Raw genomic sequence first — 18,890 nt, forward strand, 5'->3', positions numbered from 1 at the left:
AGATTAAAATTTGAACCAGTAAGTTCCAAGACATGAACCACTATGTAAAAAATGTATTCAGGACACTACCATATGGCAAAAAATTATGTTTCGACGCTACCTCTATTTTCAATTAATTTGACTTTCACAGACGTTGTACCAACATGCACGGTACCACGTTGGAAAGGAAATTCATTTTACTAATTAACAAATGCGGTTCGGCAAACGAAAAGCCGTCAGTTTTTGAGAAAAAAGCATAATGCGTGGTTTGCATCTCATTTGTAACAAAATTGTTCACCCTGTTCTAAGCTCCCAAGACACTAACCATATGGGAAAAAAATAATGTTTCGACGCTATCTCTATTTTCAATTAATTTGACTTTCACAGACGTTGTACCACCATGCACGGTACCACGTTGGAAAGGAAATTCATTTTACTAATTACCAAATGTGGTTCGGCAAACGAAAAGCCGTCAGTTTTTGAGAAAAAAGCATAATGCGTGGTTTGCATCTCATTTGTAACAAAATTGTTCACCCTGTTCTAAGCTCCCAAGACACTAACCATATAGGAAAAAAATAATGTTTCGACGCTATCTCTATTTTCAATTAATTTGACTTTCACAGACGTTGTACCAACATGCACGGTACCACGTTGGAAAGGAAATTCATTTTACTAATTAACAAATGTGGTTCGGCAAACGAAAAGCCGTCTGTTTTTGAGAAAAACGCATAGTGCGTTGTGGGCATCTCATTTTTACCAAAATTTTAGCTAGGAACACATTAACCTTATATCGATACACTATATCGATACTTCGATAAAAACGAATGCACAAGGCCTGGAGAAGAAATAACTAATATATTTTACTAAAACTCTTAAAATGGGAATTTCTAATAAACTACTGACCCGATTTTAATAAATAATACATCAAATTGATCAGGTGTGCGAGTATAATCGAAGGTATGTCTTTATTTCGTTGAAAATATTATTAAACATAATTTCGTTTTTATGTATTATGGCGCCAAGACGTTGCCAGAGCGCAAGGGCAACTCCTTCAAATGCACGAGGGCTGGAGAAGAAATAATTAATATATTTTACTGAAACTCTTAAAATGTGAATTTCTAGTAAAATAGTAAACTACTATTTTAATAAATAATATATCAAATTGATCAGGCATGTCTTTAATTCATTAAAAATATTCTTTAACACAAGTCCGTTTTTATCGGACTTTTTTTTTTATTTTACTAGTGTATTTTATAAAAAAAAAAATTTTAATGAAAATCGGTGGGAAACAGCATTGTGTAGCTGACCCCGTTTAAGGAACTCAGAATTTGTACAAAATACACGAATTTGTCATACCCTACAAAAAATAAAATTTTAAAAACTCGATATTTTCCTTAGTGTATTTTATAAAAAAATAATTGTTATGAAAATCGGTGGGAAAATCAGGAGGCGGCTAGCCAGGAGGCGGCCGTCGATAAGGCTGATGGCCAATAAATAAATATCAAGAAATAAAAACATCAAAAGTAAATGCGTCGAATTTTTATTTAAGGGAAATATCGAGTTTTTTTAATATTATATTTTGTAGGGTATGACAAATTCGTGTATTTTGTACAAATTCTGAGTTCCTTACACAATGCTGTTTCCCACCGATTTTCATTAAAAATTTTTTTTTTATAAAATACACTAGTAAAATAAAAAAAAAAGTCCGATAAAAACGGACTTGTGTTAAAGAATATTTTTAATGAATTAAAGACATGCCTGATCAATTTGATATATTATTTATTGAAATAGTAGTTTACTATTTTACTAGAAATTCACATTTTAAGAGTTTCAGTAAAATATATTAATTATTTCTTCTCCAGCCCTCGTGCATTTGAAGGAGCTGCCCTTGCGCTCTGGCAACGTCTTTGCGCCGTAATACATAAAAACGAAATTATGTTTAATAATATTTTCAACGAAATAAAGACATACCTTCGATTATACTCGCACACCTGATCAATTTGATGTATTATTTATTAAAATCGGGTCAGTAGTTTATTAGAAATTCCCATTTTAAGAGTTTTAGTAAAATATATTAATTATTTCTTCTCCAGGCCTCGTGCATTCGTTTTTATCGAAGTATCGATATAGGGTATCGATATAAGGTTAATGTGTTCCTAGCTAAAATTTTGGTAAAAATGAGATGCCCACAACGCACTATGCGTTTTTCTCAAAAACTGACGGCTTTTCGTTTGCCGAACCACATTTGTTAATTAGTAAAATGAATTTCCTTTCCAACGTGGTACCGTGCATGTTGGTACAACGTCTGTGAAAGTCAAATTAATTGAAAATAGAGATAGCGTCGAAACATTATTTTTTTCCTATATGGTTAGTGTCTTGGGAGCTTAGAACAGGGTGAACAATTTTGTTACAAATGAGATGCCCACAACGCACTATGCGTTTTTCTCAAAAACTGACGGCTTTTCGTTTGCCGAACCACATTTGTTAATTAGTAAAATGAATTTCCTTTCCAACGTGGTACCGTGCATGTTGGTACAACGTCTGTGAAAGTCAAATTAATTGAAAATAGAGATAGCGTCGAAACATTATTTTTTTCCTATATGGTTAGTGTCTTGGGAGCTTAGAACAGGGTGAACAATTTTGTTACAAATGAGATGCAAACCACGCATTATGCTTTTTTCTCAAAAACTGACGGCTTTTCGTTTGCCGAACCACATTTGGTAATTAGTAAAATGAATTTCCTTTCCAACGTGGTACCGTGCATGGTGGTACAACGTCTGTGAAAGTCAAATTAATTGAAAATAGAGATAGCGTCGAAACATTATTTTTTTCCCATATGGTTAGTGTCTTGGGAGCTTAGAACAGGGTGAACAATTTTGTTACAAATGAGATGCAAACCACGCATTATGTTTTTTTCTCAAAAACTGACGGCTTTTCGTTTGCCGAACCGCATTTGTTAATTAGTAAAATGAATTTCCTTTCCAACGTGGTACCGTGCATGTTGGTACAACGTCTGTGAAAGTCAAATTAATTGAAAATAGAGGTAGCGTCGAAACATAATTTTTTGCCATATGGTAGTGTCCTGAATACATTTTTTACATAGTGGTTCATGTCTTGGAACTTACTGGTTCAAATTTTAATCTGGCACCACTTCTTTTAATTATTTATCTTCCCCCACTGTAAAGCGATTTTCTCAAAAACTGACGGCTTTATCGTTATGATTTTTGCACTGAACTTGCTTTAGGCGATCCCCAATCTGCCAATATACCGTGCATGTTGGTACAACGTCTGAGAGTGGAGCCCTGTGCAATTTACTATTTGCCCCCCTTTTTTGTATGGGGAAAATCCGAGGTGCCTTCACTGTTAAGCTATTTTCTCAAAAACTGACGGCTTTCGCTTAATGATACTTTCTGACAAGAAACTTGAATTAACGCCCAATAACCAGGTTTACCGTGCATATTGGTACAACCTCTGTGAGGGGAGCAATAGACGAAATTGTGGGGACCCGATTTTTTAAATAGATTTTTAATAAATTTCTAGAAGTCGGATATGTTTGCAAACTATCTAGATCGATAGATATTTTTATTCTAAACAATTCTGCATTTAATATTTTTCGATTCGGCCCCAAAAAGCCGAGAAAAACAAAAAATAAAAATTAGCCCCATGTTCCAGATTCCACCGTTCCGCCAGCGCCGCTAAGTCACCGACGCTAATTTGACGGACATACAAATGAGATGCCCACAACGCACTATGCTTTTTTCTCAAAAACTGACGGCTTTTCGTTCGCCGAACCGCATTTGTTAATTAGTAAAATGAATTTCCTTTCCAACGAGGTACCGTGCATGTTGGTCCAACGTCTGTGAAAGTCAAAATTATAACAAATAGAGATAGCGTCGAAACATAATTTTTTGCCATATGGTACATTTTTTACATAGTGGTTCATGTCTTGGAACTTACTGGTTCAAATTTTTATCTGGCGCCCCTTCGTTAAATAATTATCTTCCCCCACTGTAAAGCGATTTTCTCAAATACTGACGGATTTATCGTTATGATTTTTGCACTGAACTTGCTTTAGGCGATCCCCAATCTGCCAATATACCGTGCATGTTGGTACAACGTCTCAGAGTGGAGCCCTGTGCAATTTACTATTTGCCCCCCTTTTTTGTATGGCGAAAATCCGAGGTGCCTTCACTGTTAAGCTATTTTCTCAAAAACTGACGGCTTTAGCTCAATGATACTTTCTGACAAGAAACTTGAATTAACGCCCAATAACCAGGTTTACCGTGCATATTGGTACAACCTTTGTGAGGGGAGCAATAAACGAAATTGTGGGGACCCGATTTTTTAAATAGATTTTTAATAAATTTCTAGATGTCGGATATGTTTGCAAACTATCTAGATCGATAGATATTTTTATTCTAAACAATTTTGCATTTAATATTTTTCGATTCGGCCCCAAAAAGCCGAGAAAAACAAAAAATAAAAATTGGCCCCATGTTCCAGACTCCACCGTTCCGCCAGCGCCGCTAAGTCACCGACGCTAATTTGACGGACATTAAATAAGATACGAAAACTTGTTTGCAACTGCCAAAGTATCTACATGGGAATAGGGTATTACTACGAGTCCGAGGAACGCGCCCGCCCAGAAACGTTTTTTAATAGTTGTAACTAAGAACATTTGCAATTTGAATCTTCTGTGAATTGCCGATAGAAAAAGCTGTTTTAAAATCACATCATTGAGAAATACATATGCTATCTTGTTGTCCGTGCATGTCACTATGTCGATACACACGTCAAGGAGGGGTATACCATTCAATTTGTTTTCTAACTGCCTTGCCATCCACAATGTACGTTCTGATCCAAAAAACAGAGGCCTGGCAGAATCTATACGCGTGGCCCTAGAAGAAAAAAAGTTCCAGCTTATTAAGGAGTTCACAATCTTTCTCTGTGAAGCAAAACTTAAGGTATGTATGTTAGGCTTAATTTTTGTATATTAATATAGAACGACTTCTTATTACTTTAGGATGACGAGGTCTTGTCAATCCTAAAAGATGCCAAAGGAGTAGTTCAACACTTAACTCCAGTTTTTTTTCAAACAGTCAAGGCTTTGTTATCTTTGAACTGGAAGAAAAGAAGTTCTGAGATAATCGAAGCTTATATTGAATTTTATATGGACTTATTGATGACCCACAACCAATATTTTCCAATAGGAGTATCTAAACTTATTGAACACTGGATTCCTGATAAATCGGACGAATTCGACTGTGTCAAGGGATGTCCCTCAGAAAGTAGCAGAATTAAACTGCAACCAGTTCACGATGTACTGAATCGCATTTTAAACGCAGCTCCAATGACATTTGAGTTTGTATTTAAAACCATAACCGATAAATTTCCCTATTATAAAAAGCCAGCTTATGTGACGGCAGGGTATGTCTTTAACGTGCTCTGGTTAATCGAATACAAGCCTATATTTGAAGAACCAATGTTGCAGCTTGTTTTGAAGAGGTAACTATTTTACTAAATTATTTGGTTATACCAATGACTTATTTACCAAAATCAGGTAGAAAGAAATAAGGTATATCGAGGGTGCTGCACACATCACTAGGGGTGGATTTCGGGCACAATTTTTGTACGGAAAGTAGTTGATTTGGCTTTATTTGGTCAATATAAGTTCCACCCTATTTTTGTAGTACCGCTGTATATATATAAATTTTTAATCTAGATCAGAATCACCTGCTGTGCAGATTTTACAGTCCCCACATCAACCGAAAAAGTAACTTGGCAACCAACCAGTTTCCGTTGACTAGGAAAAATGAAATATTGGGAAAATGCTGAAAAACGGGTAGAGAACAGGATAAAAACTTTTTAAACTTTTTACAGAATATAAAAGTAATTTATATTTATGTTTATATTTTTTTTAAATTAAAATTTGGTTAAACCTGATTTATGTGTTATGTGTATAAAAGTAAAAATGGCGATTAAATCGAAATAGTTTATACCCAAAAGAGTTTAGCGGTGTACACTAATTCGGGAATACGTTAGGTGCGATTAGATAGATAAGAGAATTGAGTAGTCTTCCTTCCGTTCTCCCGGAATCGTGTCCACTACAAGGCATCCGAAGTCGATAGAGATCCGACAATTGCCTATAACTGTGTTATTTTTAATTTAAATTTAAGAAAACTAGAAATTATGAACTTTAAATCATATAAAAGGGAAAAAAATCAAGGAATAACTCTATATTCGAGTGTCTTGACTATAAAATACCTTTTAAAAAGTTAAAGGGAGCGCAAGATGGATATGTATATGCAAGCAGCAAACTGCCTGTTTGCTAGATTACAGGTCGACACCAGCGAATTCATTATTTGGTCATAACTTCATAATAAATGCACCCATTTGAACAATTTGTAGATATGAATATAGGAATAAATAACCAAAGTCAAATTCCATTTACACATATAAAAAAAGGTTTTAAAAAATTAGGCGTCGGACAGACAAACTGAAAGCCACAACTTGTGGACGGCTTGAGGGCGTTAGAGTGTTGGCGAAACCAATACATTTCAGTTGAAATTTTCATTCCAGCGTAAAGGCTTGTGGGTGGTGTTGGTAACTTATTGTTACCGAGATCACAGCGTTCAAACGGACAGACGGACGTGGCTAGATTGATTTCCTGGTGAAGAATATATATTCTTAATGGGCTCCGAAACGCTTTCTTCTACCTGTTACATTCCGGCGAATCAAGAACACCCTTTTACACAGAAATCAAGCTATATTTCCCCCCCTTAAAGACTTATCGATGCCATGTAATGTAAATATCGATGTTTTAACCTCTATCGAAGTTATATTTATTTTAAACTTGGTTAACAGAGTAACGGAAATCTCATAGTCGAGACATTCGACTGAGCGTTCCGTTTATTTTGTACCAATTTCCTACTAATTCCGTGGTCCCGTAGTTGCAGCATGCTAGAGTGATTGCAGTGATGCCGAACATAATACTTTTATTATTCGGAAGCCTGACTTTTTATTAATTTGTAAATCAATCATACGTTAAATAAATATGCTACACTCAAAAAAAAATGCAATCTATCGTTTATAAATATGTTGAATTCGAAAGAAATAAAAGGACAAACTTCCAGATAATATGAGCATTGTGTTTTTGCGGTATCTCTGCGAATTCCGGGAACTTTGTAGCAGGCCAATTGCTGTTACAGGTTGGTATTACATAGTCAGAAACACGACTATCGGTGTGCTACAGAAATCGTTTAGCCCTAAATTAGAAAGGGTGTCATATGTGCGGCAATAGAAATTTATCACAAACTCAACGCAGAGCAATGTCTTCGGCACCCTTGTATAACTTATATTTTTTCTTTTGGATTTAGAGCCAGGCGTGGCTGAAGTCTGAGTAAGCTTTTAGGGTCTGGCTTCCTTGTGCAATCTAATCAATTTCTTTATATTTTTATGGATAATCATCTAATTAAATTTGTCATTTTCTTTTTACGCTTAGATTCTTATTACTAGATGTTAACGCTCCAAGAGAAGAAATTGGCGAAGAAACAGATGACGAAGATGACAGTGAGGATGCAGATACAGTTTTTGAAATGGACGATGTATCCAGCTATACTAAGACTGAAAAAACTGTTAAACATCCTGTCGGCAAAACCTTGGATATTTGCCTATTCATGCTGTATAGGTTCATTGACGAAAAATGTCGCATTCACCAAAACAGTACCGGAGAACAGCGCTCGACTGCTAAACGCATATTTAATATATTACTACATATATTCGATGACACTCTGTTACCCAGCTACGATAGCCATCATGTGCAGTTTGTCCTATTTTATGTGACTAGTATTCGTGCTGCGTATGCTAAGGCTTTTCTTGATTTGCTTTGGCAGAAAGTACAAAATCGCCAAATTTCGAAGATTATTCGACATGCTGCGGTGGGATACATGACTAGCTTTTTATCTCGCGCCAGATTTTTGCGACTAAGGTAAGAAAAATTGTCATGCAATGTCCAAAAAGATTTAAGAACTTTAATTTTCGTAACTTTTTTTTCTAGCCTTGTACAAGGCTATTTAGAAAAATTGAGCATTTGGGCTCTTACCTACATAGACGACACAAGTAAAAATATTCTGACTTGGTCATTTGGTGCACATTTGGTTTTCTACTCTGTCTGCGAAACAATTTTTTATTTGATTGCGTCTCGTGCGAGATATTTGACTGACAGTTCAACAGGTATGCTTTAAAATTTTTTGTCATAAGATTCTTAGACTGAGCCATATCACACATTACCTTAGGTTATGAATTGCTTTCTTCAGAAAACCATACTACATTTTCCTCATAATTTTGTTGCACCATATTTTTCCATACTTTTAGAACGACTTTGAAAATCTTACCTTTCTGCTTTCTGATTAATCAAAAACAAACACCACAAAACAAAGTAAAAGGTCAAGACGCATACATGTTTTATAATATCAAATTTGTTGACGAAAAATTACACAGGTCGACAAAACTCGGACTTTTTCTTTTGGGTAAAGTGAAAGGCTATTTATGCTAACAAAACATATTTTGGATCAATAAGCCCGTTTTAAAAATATATCGAAAATATGTTTTTGTGGACATATTTTGCTTTTATTCTCAAAAACTATCTCAGCGATCAATACTTTGAATGAAAGATTATAAGGCCTTGAAGAATCCTAGACTTTTTAAGCTTGCATCTTATTTGATTCGAATTTCAACGCATTAAAAAAAAATATAAAACAAGAATTGTGTTAGAAAAAACCATTCTATTTCTTAAAAATCACTGTGAAAGGCAGTCCACGTAGTGACGAAGCGCACTAGAAGAGTGTGCCAAAGTGAATAAAAAATAAACATCTACTGTGATGGTCCGATCGTAACGAGTCGCACCAATCGAATGGTATTGCAAACACTAAAAGGATTGCATACCAAAAACAAGGGAGAACGCTTAGATACCCGTTACTCAGCTAAAGGGACCAAAGGGAGATGGAAATATGCGAGTAGCAAAGCGAGATTGGAATGCGCCACCTACCCGCGATCTAAATATATGGTTATGTGGGCAGTAGGCAGAATTAAGGGTAATGGGCGTTAGAGGGGGCGTGTCAAACTTTTTTTAGGCCAATCGATAGGTACTGACAAAACTAATAATTGCAGTTTTTTTTTCATTTTTTATTTAGCATGAAAATTGTTGGCGCCACAGGTTTGGGCGTTAGAGTGGGCGTGGAAAATTCGAGTAACAAACTTGCGATGCGTACAAGGCTACGGAATCTAAATATAAAATCCCCATTTTCTATCTTTGATACTTTCCGAGATATTAGCGTTCAAATGTACTATTTTTTGAAGTTTTTTGGCGGCTTGTGGGCGTTAGGTATTGTGGAGAAGAATACATTTCAGTTAACATTTTATTCTAGCATAAAAACTGTAGGCGCTGCAGTTTTTCGTAGATTGTGGGCGTTAGAGTGGGCTTGGCACATTGCTGAAACAAACTTGCGCTGCGCAGGAAGCCCAAGAATCTGCATGCCAAATCTCAATAGCCTAGCTCTTTAAGTTTCCAAAAATGTATATATTTTATGGGGTCGGAAGCGCTTCCTTCTGCCTGTTACATACTTTCCGACGAATCTAGTATACCCTTTTACTCTGCAAGTAAAGGGTATAACTATATTACAAAATTTTAATTGGTTTTGAGAAAAAGAACAGTAAATGTGTAAAAATAAAAATTAAGAAAATATGGTCTGTTGTGGCGATTGGGGATAAAATGCCTCAGTTTGTTAGCCTTGTCGTATTCTTACTGAAAATACTTGTCGAATGACACGCCATTTGTTACAATCCGTTCAAATTTTCAAACGCAAACAAAATTGTTTAGAACTTTATAAAATAAAATTTTTCATTTTTTCGTCCCAAATCGTTTTTTAGGCTGTTAAGCAGCTCGATATAATCGAAATAAGAAACGTGAGTTTTACGAATTTCAGAAAATTCCTCTAGTTCAGCGGGCAAGCAGCTATATATAGCTAAACTTCGCAAGGCCGCAACTTCTGAACAACTAATGCTATAAGTTGTAAAAAAGTTTTTTTCTAAAACCTTCGTCGCCGCCTTAGATAAATTTGTCCAAATATAGTTTAAAAATTATAGAACCAAGGATTTCGTGACATTGCCTGGTTTCTCAAATCCGGATTTAAGGATTTCTTTTAATAAATTGAAGTTTATATTCATTGACAGCTAGGAAAGGGTAAACAAAACCAAAAAAGTAACTAACTTCAACAAAAATGAGTCCCTCGACCCTAGACTCAGCTTAATTATTAACTAATAGTAGTTTAAAATATTATTATTAACAGCTAAACGAAAATTATATATACGCGCTTAGCTTAATGATTAAAGCTTTAGCAACTAAGGCCGCAAGCCTTTTTGAGATTAGATTTCAAGTAATTATTTACATGATTTTATTTTGGTTCAAAGGGTTTAGTTTGTAATATAACTTAGAGGTATTAATGTACATGGTGTTATGTTACGTGACTGAGAAGAAGCTAAGGATGTGAATAAAATTAAATTAGATGGTACAGGTTTGTGGCTCTTAGGAAGTCTATTGATTTATTTACGTTTTTGTTGGTTATTTTCTCTATTGTATTATCAAGGTGGTTGATTCTTTCACTGTGGTAAAGAGAGGGCAATTTGTTAAGGATATAGTTGTGGGTCTGATCCCTTCAGTTCCATAAAAAAAAAAGTTTCACTTGTGAATCACCTTGTGAATCCCGTGGGACATGTCCTCTTGCACAAGTCACAAGTCAGGTCACGTGCCGATGACAAGTCCCACGTGAAATCACTTGTAAAATTCAGAATATTTCCGATGAGTTTTCACTTATGAAATCACTTGCAAGGGACACGTCCCAAGTGAAATCACTTGAGAAATTTAAAATTATTCCCATGAGTTTTCACTTATGAAAATATAAAATTTAAAATACATAAATTTTTAATTACATTTAAATTCATTTTAATTAGATCGTATTATTCAGATTTTCAATTAAGGGACAATTATTGTTAGTATTTCTAATTTTTTTGTTTTGTTAGTTTCTTTTTCACGTTCGTCATCGCCTTTCTTAAACATGTGTCCGGATCCTTGGAGTCCTTGGCCAACGCTCCTGAAAAAATGTATGGGCATATGATCAAAAAATGCGTTTTACTTGTTTATATGTATATTTACTTTTAAGAGCTGTGTATATATCATCATCCACTTTCGTCTAACGGAACTCATTGAATACCTTCAAAATGTACGTACTTTAAACTAAGATCAATGCACATATTAAACTTAATGTAGCACTTACCTGACTTTATTATATTAACTCAAAGAAACGATTAAATTAAATTTGCTGCGCATAATTAAAATAGATGCTTCCCTATCAATCACTCAAACAGAATGCACCAAGTCTTCTTCTCACCCCTTTACTTGATTTCTTTTGTTTTCTCTTCGCTGTTGGCGCCCGTTACTCAGCTAAAGGGACCAAAGGGAAATGGAGATATGCAAGCAGCAAAGCGAGATTAAAATTCGCCACCTACCGGCAGTAGACAGATTTAAGCGTTAAGGGCGTTAGAGTGGGCGTGGCAAATTACCAATACATTTCAGTTAAAATTTTGTATCTAGCATGAAAATTGTGGGCGTCACAGGTTTGGGCGGTTTGTGGGAGTTAAAGTGAGTGTGGCAAACTTTTTTTTGGGTCAATCGATATGTATTGATGAGAACAATACATTTCAGTTAAAATTCTAATTCTAGCATAATCAAATAATTTACTTTTATAAAACAATATTAGTTGATTTTTTCGATATACAATAATGCTCCTAAAATATTAAGGCATTCACAAGTCGCTGCTTCACGAAAATTTTTCCGCCGAAATGTTAGTCGCTAGCCGAACATAAAAGAGAGACACAAAAGAAATAACGGATCGGCCGAAATTTGTCTCTGAGAGCGTCGAGTGCAGGCAGATTATAAGACAAAGAAAGACAGGGAACCTCCGAATATCTGCTCCTCTTTGTCATAGAGTAAGAATCTATATAGAGTCGCCAATTGCTCTGCCCGAACCTCTGCCCAACCTCTGCTAAGAGCCAATTCAAGGCTAAGTTTGAAGCTAACTTAGGTGCGAAGCAACAGCAATAGGGATTTCGATTAAAAACAAAAAGAAAACAGTGAGCAAGAGCGGTGCAGAATGAGGTGGGAATGAATTACAAGTTCGATCGAACTTTACAAAAAGAGGGGAAATAATCTTTTTTCGCCTAGGCTGCATCATAGCCTCATTACCTAAAGAGAGCGGCAGAGCAATTGGCGCCTCTATATAGTTCATTACTCTATGTCTTTGTTGCATGATCGATTTCGTAGGCAGTCTTCTAAGCTGCGCCGACTTCTTTGTTGACGTCGACAGCGGAACAGCGTTTACGCGGGTATTTTTGGGTTTTTACGCGACGTGCGTAGGTGTTTATTAGTACACTTTGAAACATGGACTGCTTAAGCCTAACTTAACTTAAGCGCTCCAGAGCAGAGCGGAGACTTAAGGGAGAGATGGAGAGGGAGAGCGGACGGCAGTGCGAGCGCGCGAGATGTAGACATCTGGATAAAACTGCCGCTCGACACTGCCTCCTGAAACTAAACGCCCTTTTGACGTAAACATTCTCCCCCCCCTTGCGAGGACACCCGTAGCAAGAACCTCAGGATAGTAGGCTCAGGAATATCTTGGAAGTATAGATCGGTCGTCCGTATGTAGGAGAGTGTGGTGGGCCTTTCCACACTTGTGGCAGTGATGACCACTGCGGCAGGAGTCCTTGGAATGATTGTGAGCCAAGCAATTGGAGCAGTGCTTCTGGATATGTACTTCCTGAAGCCGATTCTGGGGGCTTAGCCGTAGAAAGTGGTGGCACTTCCGTAGAGGATGGATCTTTTGGCAGACTCGGCATTGGTAGGATTTAATACCTCGAGTACGTCTGCCATCCAAGGCGGGGTATGGAACCCAATATTCGGATGGAGTATTCTTAGGAGGAACTTTTTGTACGGAAACTTGCGTTGAATAGAACGAAATGATGTGTGGAACTGAGGCGGATACTGGCCTTGGAGGGTCGGATGGAATCGTCGGAGTAGTAGGACCGCTATTTCGATGAAGCAATGTGTGATGCCGATCTTGGGAAGTGAGACAGTTGTGAGCGCTTGTGCAATCCCGGAATTGATGGCTACTTGCAAAGCAATTGGAGCACAACTGCTTCCTTTGGATATAGGCTAAGCGATCTTCTACCGTCATCTGTAGGAAGCGTGGACATATACGCACGGGGTGGTTCTTCTTCGAACACAGATCGCAGCCTTTGGTTATCGGAACTAACCTTGTGTTGAAGGAATTTATTTTTGGAAATTCTGCCTCTCGATTTGTGTCTTTGGACTGGACGTGGTGGAAATTGGAAGATCGGAAGCTATCGACGGCCTCAAGAGTTAGATGGCGCTCCGTTAAATATGCATCAAGCTCAAGCCACGTAGGAATTTCGGCTTTATTTTGGATGGATTGCTCCCATAATGAGAGAGTGAGCTTTGGTAGTTTTGTCGAGCACATATAAACCAGGATAGGGTCCCAATTCTCAATATTAACACCGGAAAATTTTAAGGAAGTTAAGCAACCTTGAAAAGTGCGTTGAAGTTCCTTTAAGGCTGCTCCCGACTCCTGTGCTATGGATTGCACATTGAAAAGTGTTTTCAGGTGACTGTTCACCTGCAATCGCTTATTTTCGAAACGCTCAGTTAGGTTATTCCAGGCTGAGCGAAAGCCATCATTGGTGAGTGGGGATCTCGAAACTATGGAATGAGCTTCGCCACTTGTTTTTGAATTTAAGTGAAATAATTTTTCAACGGGCGTTAGACTCGGATTGTCTATGTATATTGCCGTGAAAAGGTCCCGGAAAGTCGGCCAGCGAAGATAATCGCCAGAGAAAACCTCTGTGTCGATAGGAGGGAGCCGACAGCCATAAGACGTAAAATTTTGGGACGGAGTTACTGGAGCTTGAGGTATTTGGGAGGAGCCCTTTTGGATTTGTTCCATCAGCTGCGCGGCAAATATTTCGTAAGTGGAGTACGTTTGGTAATACTTGGACTTTAGTATGGATTTTGTGTCTGCGGCGCTCTCGCCTGCAGATATAATGCTGTCGGAGCATATGTCGTATGCTGCCTTTACCGTTTGCCACAAGGAATTGAGGTGATCGCGACGGATGTTACAGGCGGATAACGTTGGTGTAGGAGCACCTGGAGCGTTCACAGTGGCCTCAAAGTGGATCAGACAGTCAGCTGTGGCCATAAATCGGGTTAAAGCGGATTTTACTGATGTTGCCATGACGTTAAATAATTTAGAATTTTAATTCAGAAGTAAGGAAACGGATTGGAATCAAATTGGAATTTAGGAACCAATTGTAAATATATACGGTCACACTGTCGGATAGGCAGAGTCAATAAATATTTATTATATTGGATGGTCGGACTTATGTAAAGAATTACGGACTTTAATATTGTATGTTTGGAAGGAACATTTATTGTGAGCTCTTGACCCACTGTGCACTGGCGAAGGTATCGATATACGTATGTATGCGTGTACATATGTGGATTGCGAGTAGCAGAATAACGTTGCGGGAATGGGAAAGACTTCGCTTATGTTTGTATGTCGGTGCGTTTGTTTGTCACCTGCACAACTAAATTGCAAACGATTTGCTGGAGTAAATTTGTGGAATTTGTAACTTTGTTCTTAATATTGGAAATAGTTTAGCCGTATTTGTAGGTCGAGAAAAGTAGTTGGAGTGGACTGTATTAGAAAAAGTAGTTAGAGTGGACTGTATTCGAATATTTATGTAAATATACACACGCAGCTGGAACACAGTAAAAAATAAAGAGTGCAAATCTTAAGGAAAAATTTTATGACCGGGAATTTTTTACTGCGGCTGAGTTATATTTTACACACGATTGGAATTGAAAATATATTTGACAAATATTTTCGTTGAATAGTAGCACTGAAATATTTACTGGAATTGTTTCAAGTGTGCAACTGTGGGCAAAGGAAACTGGAATATTGTCGGGCACAAGTAACGGAATTGAAATACATATATTAAATGCCGTTGCGTCGGATTAATCTCTTGGATTTAGACAATATATCATACAGAAAGTTAGTCGAAATAGGGTTCGAAAAACTGGCTGTATGACCGGCAATTATAGTAAGCGGAACTTATCTGGAGTGTTTCAAGCCTGCTGGGACACAATCAAAGGAAACTCCAGGAGAGGAAAGTCCAAAGATTTTGAAATCCGGCTCGAAGGACCAAAATGTTGGGGCGGTGCGGCTTGATCGATTAAATAGTTGAAGCCCCAATATCGCGTGGTACGCATAAAAATACGCGGGTACTTTTGGGTTTTTACGCGACGTGCGTAGGTGTTTATTAGTACACTTTGAACCATGGACTGCTTAAGCCTAACTTAACTTAAGCGCTCCAGAGCAGAGCGGAGACTTAGGGGAGAGATGGAGAGGGAGAGCGGACGGCAGTGCGAGCGCGCGAGATGTAGACATCTGGATAAAACTGCCGCTCGACACTGCCTCCTGAAACTAAACGCCCTTTTGACGTAAACAGGCACAAAAATAAACAAAAAAGCTTTTGCCTTGAGCCATGTCATCGCGTCCCTACTGCAGAACTGAAGGGATTCTACCGAATTTTTTTAAAGTCTGTACGTGATGTGTTTTTGACTATCTCCGGAGTAGCTTTTTCGTGACAAATTAATTTTAAGTAGGGGGATGCTTTTGTAAGTGTTGTGTTATCTAGAAATTGTAAATTCTGGTTGATGTATTTGCTTACATCTGATGGGTTGTAGTTGCATTCTGCGATAAGAGGGTAGTTGTGGGTGTTTTTTGCTGTTGTGTCTGCAAGATCATTACCTTTTATACCGCAGTGTCCGGGTATCCAAAGCAGGGTCAGTTTGTTGGTTGTTGGTGTTGTTTATTGCTTTTAACGAGGAGAGGGAGTGAGTGCATATAACGTATTTTCCTCTATGTTTTTGGCGTATATGCATGGGGCAAGGATTGCCGCAATTTGGGCCGTGAAAATTGAGGTAAATTCAGGGAGCAGTTTGTACAGTATTATTTCATTATCTGTGGGACGCTATATGATACGCCTTTCGGTGATTTGGAGCCGTCGGTACAGAGAAATGTACGGTTTTTCATTTAATTAACAATTTCTTTCTTTTGTTGATAGGCAATCGCGGTTGTGTTGGTTTTGCTGGTTGAATTTAAGGAGGTATTAGTGATTGTTTGGATACGTAGCCAGTATGGTGTTTTTTCTTTCTAGCTAGTTATGGGGGTCAACGAGATGTTGAGTTGGTTGCAGAGTTGAATAGTGTTATAAAGAGAGGAGGGGAATTTTTGGAGTCTTCTTGGCTTTATATACATTTTAATCCATTTTTTCGATAGGTGAGTCTTTAGAGTTTAAAATTATTTTGAAGTCTTTTAGGGTGGCATAAATTGCTCTAAGCTCTAAGGGTCTTATGTTTGCTTCTAGTAATAGATTGTTTATTGGTGTTGCTCGAAAAGCGGAGAAGACAAGTCGGATATCTGTGTGTTTTATATATGCATTCCATAATCGAATTTAGACATAAAAATTGCTTTTACCACATGAATGATTGTGGTAACATTGCATTTGAACTGGTTGTTGGATAGGCACTTAATTATGTTGAGTCCGTTTGAAAGTTGTAAAGTTAAGTTTTCAAGTTTCTCCCAATTGTATTTCTTATTTATTGTTATTCCTAGGATTTTTAAGGTGTATACTTCATGTAATGTAATATTAGATGGCTGGAATGTAAAATTGCATTTTCTCTTCCTTGGTCTCTGAGAGTTTGGTTCCTGAGTAGTCCCACCATCTTAGGATTTCCCTAAACAGTGGATCTATGTTGAAATTATTTGTTTTCTTGTTAAGCTTGTATATTATAGTGTAGTCGTCTGCATATTTTTTTTTGGCTATTATTTGGTTTAACTTGTAGGCTATAACAAATAGGATGACCGTCAAGGGTGACCATTGGAGTACTCCATTGTCTAAAAGTTGTGAGATTGAGTATACCTTATTGGCAAGAACTGTTATTGTTCTATTGGTAAGAAAATTAAATATATATTTGGCTATCGTTGGTCCTATTTTCCAATCTTTAAGTTCGTCCATTATGCTATGAATGCCTACCCTGTCAAAGGCTTTGGCAAAGTCTAAAGAGATGAAAGCGGCATGATTTTTTGTTGACAGGGAGGAGGTTATCTGACAATCTAGCACGGCTAGAGAATCAGAGACCGATTTTCCCTTTCTGAATCCGAATTGCCATTTGAAGCTAGCCACCAAAGTCGTTTAGATATGATTTTATCCATGAATTTCGCTATGCATAAGTTGAGGCAGATAGGGCTGTAAGAGTTGGTGGAGGTCTTGTCCATATTTGTTTTGGTTATTGGTATGACGGTGCTCACTTTAAACTGATGGGGGATTTGTGAGTTAAGGATGATATTAATCAGGCTAAGAAGTCTTTGTAGTAGGCTTGGAGATAGGTTTTTTTACTATCGGATAGCTAATACGATCTCGTCCCGGAGTCTTGCCTTTAAGTTGGTTGATAGAAGCAATAGTAGATGGGCTGTGTGAAAAGACATGGGTTGAATTTGATTTTTGTTGTATGAAGGTTGGGTGAAAATTGTTGTCGAGTGCTGAGTTACACCAATGGGTACTAAGTGTGTTGGCTATTTCATTTTTATCAAGTATGTTTTGTGTGGGGTTGTTGGGGTCAGTAAGGGAATGAATGTTGTATCGTGTTTTTTTGTATGTTTGTTTGTCAATGTTTCTGTTTAGAGAGGGTATTATGATTTCAGCGCAGTGAAGGAGACGTTTCTGATCCCATAATCATATAGCTGCCATAGGAACTATTGGAAAATTGGTGGGAAAATAATTTGAAACAAATGATAGCTTCGGTGTTTTTTGACATATAAACTTCTACTCCTGGAAATATCATTCTTTTAATAGTAGTATTGTAGTAATGTGGATGAAGGTATGGTGTGTAGTAAAGTGAGTCTGAGAGCCGTTGTTAAGTGTTATTAGTGAGGATTGGTTAATGAATTTAAATATTGTGTTGCCACTAGTATTGTTGGATTGTGAGCCTCAACTTCTATGCCAACTGTTAAAATCTCCTGTAATTAGAAAGGGTGGTAGTAGACTGTCGTAAATGTTTCTGAGGTTTTGAAGTTTGAAAGATTTTTTGGGCGGTATGTACGATAAGATTATGGTGAATTTGTTTTTGGAGTGAATTGTTACTGCTGTTGTGTAATAAGGATTTGCAACTGGTTATAATTGTTAGCATACCCATTTAAGTTCCATTGAAGGACTTTTAGCAATGTTAGAGTTAAGTTTTTGTTAGTGTGCTATATGGTATTTACTTGTTTATAGGTTAGAGTTAAACGCTGTCGCCATCACTGTTAAGCAAACGGGTAGTGTTTTTGTTTATTTTCCTAAACTTTTGTTGAATATTTTTCTGTGGCACATGTTTGGTCATTGGACGTGTGCTTCTCTGCGGAGCAGTTGTTGCATAGTGTGTTTGACTTGCAAGCTGTTGTGGGGTGTCCAAGTCTGAGACAATTGCGGCATCTAAGTGGGAGTGGTATGTATGATCGTATGTATACCTTTTCATAACCAATCATCATTGTCTCTGGGAGTGTCAGTGATGCGAAGGTTATAAAGATGAGTTCAGTTTCTTTTAGTTCGTTTTTATCCATTTTCTTAATTTTTCGTATTTCTGTGACGTTTTGTGATTTGAGTTCTTGCAATATGACTTCTTCATCGATGTTTCGTAGATCATTTGAGTAAATTACTCCCTTGGAAAACTTAAGAGTACT

At 37.2% G+C, this 18,890-nt stretch overlaps 1 protein-coding gene across 2 annotated transcripts in view; it reads left to right on the forward strand.

The window, feature by feature from the left end:
• The first annotated feature begins 4,584 nt into the window (after nucleotides 1-4,584).
• LOC108014038 (RNA polymerase I-specific transcription initiation factor RRN3) overlaps nucleotides 4,585-18,890 on the forward strand; it is a 90,431-nt gene continuing 76,125 nt past the window's right edge. The window contains exons 1-5 of one of the 2 annotated variants that reach the window (XM_065868363.2): nucleotides 4,585-4,943; nucleotides 5,003-5,484; nucleotides 7,481-7,966; nucleotides 8,036-8,211; nucleotides 11,056-11,189. In XM_065868363.2, coding sequence (XP_065724435.1) covers nucleotides 4,758-4,943; nucleotides 5,003-5,484; nucleotides 7,481-7,966; nucleotides 8,036-8,211; nucleotides 11,056-11,150 — 1,425 coding nt within the window. In that variant the 5' untranslated portion in view covers nucleotides 4,585-4,757 and the 3' untranslated portion in view covers nucleotides 11,151-11,189. Of the gene's footprint in view, nucleotides 4,944-5,002; nucleotides 5,485-7,480; nucleotides 7,967-8,035; nucleotides 8,212-11,055; nucleotides 11,190-18,890 lie in introns of those variants that run through there. The other variant, XM_017080055.4, reaches the window with a different exon arrangement.

The sequence above is a fragment of the Drosophila suzukii genome, chromosome X (assembly GCF_043229965.1).
Source record: "Drosophila suzukii chromosome X, CBGP_Dsuzu_IsoJpt1.0, whole genome shotgun sequence".
NCBI lineage: Eukaryota > Metazoa > Arthropoda > Insecta > Diptera > Drosophilidae > Drosophila > Drosophila suzukii.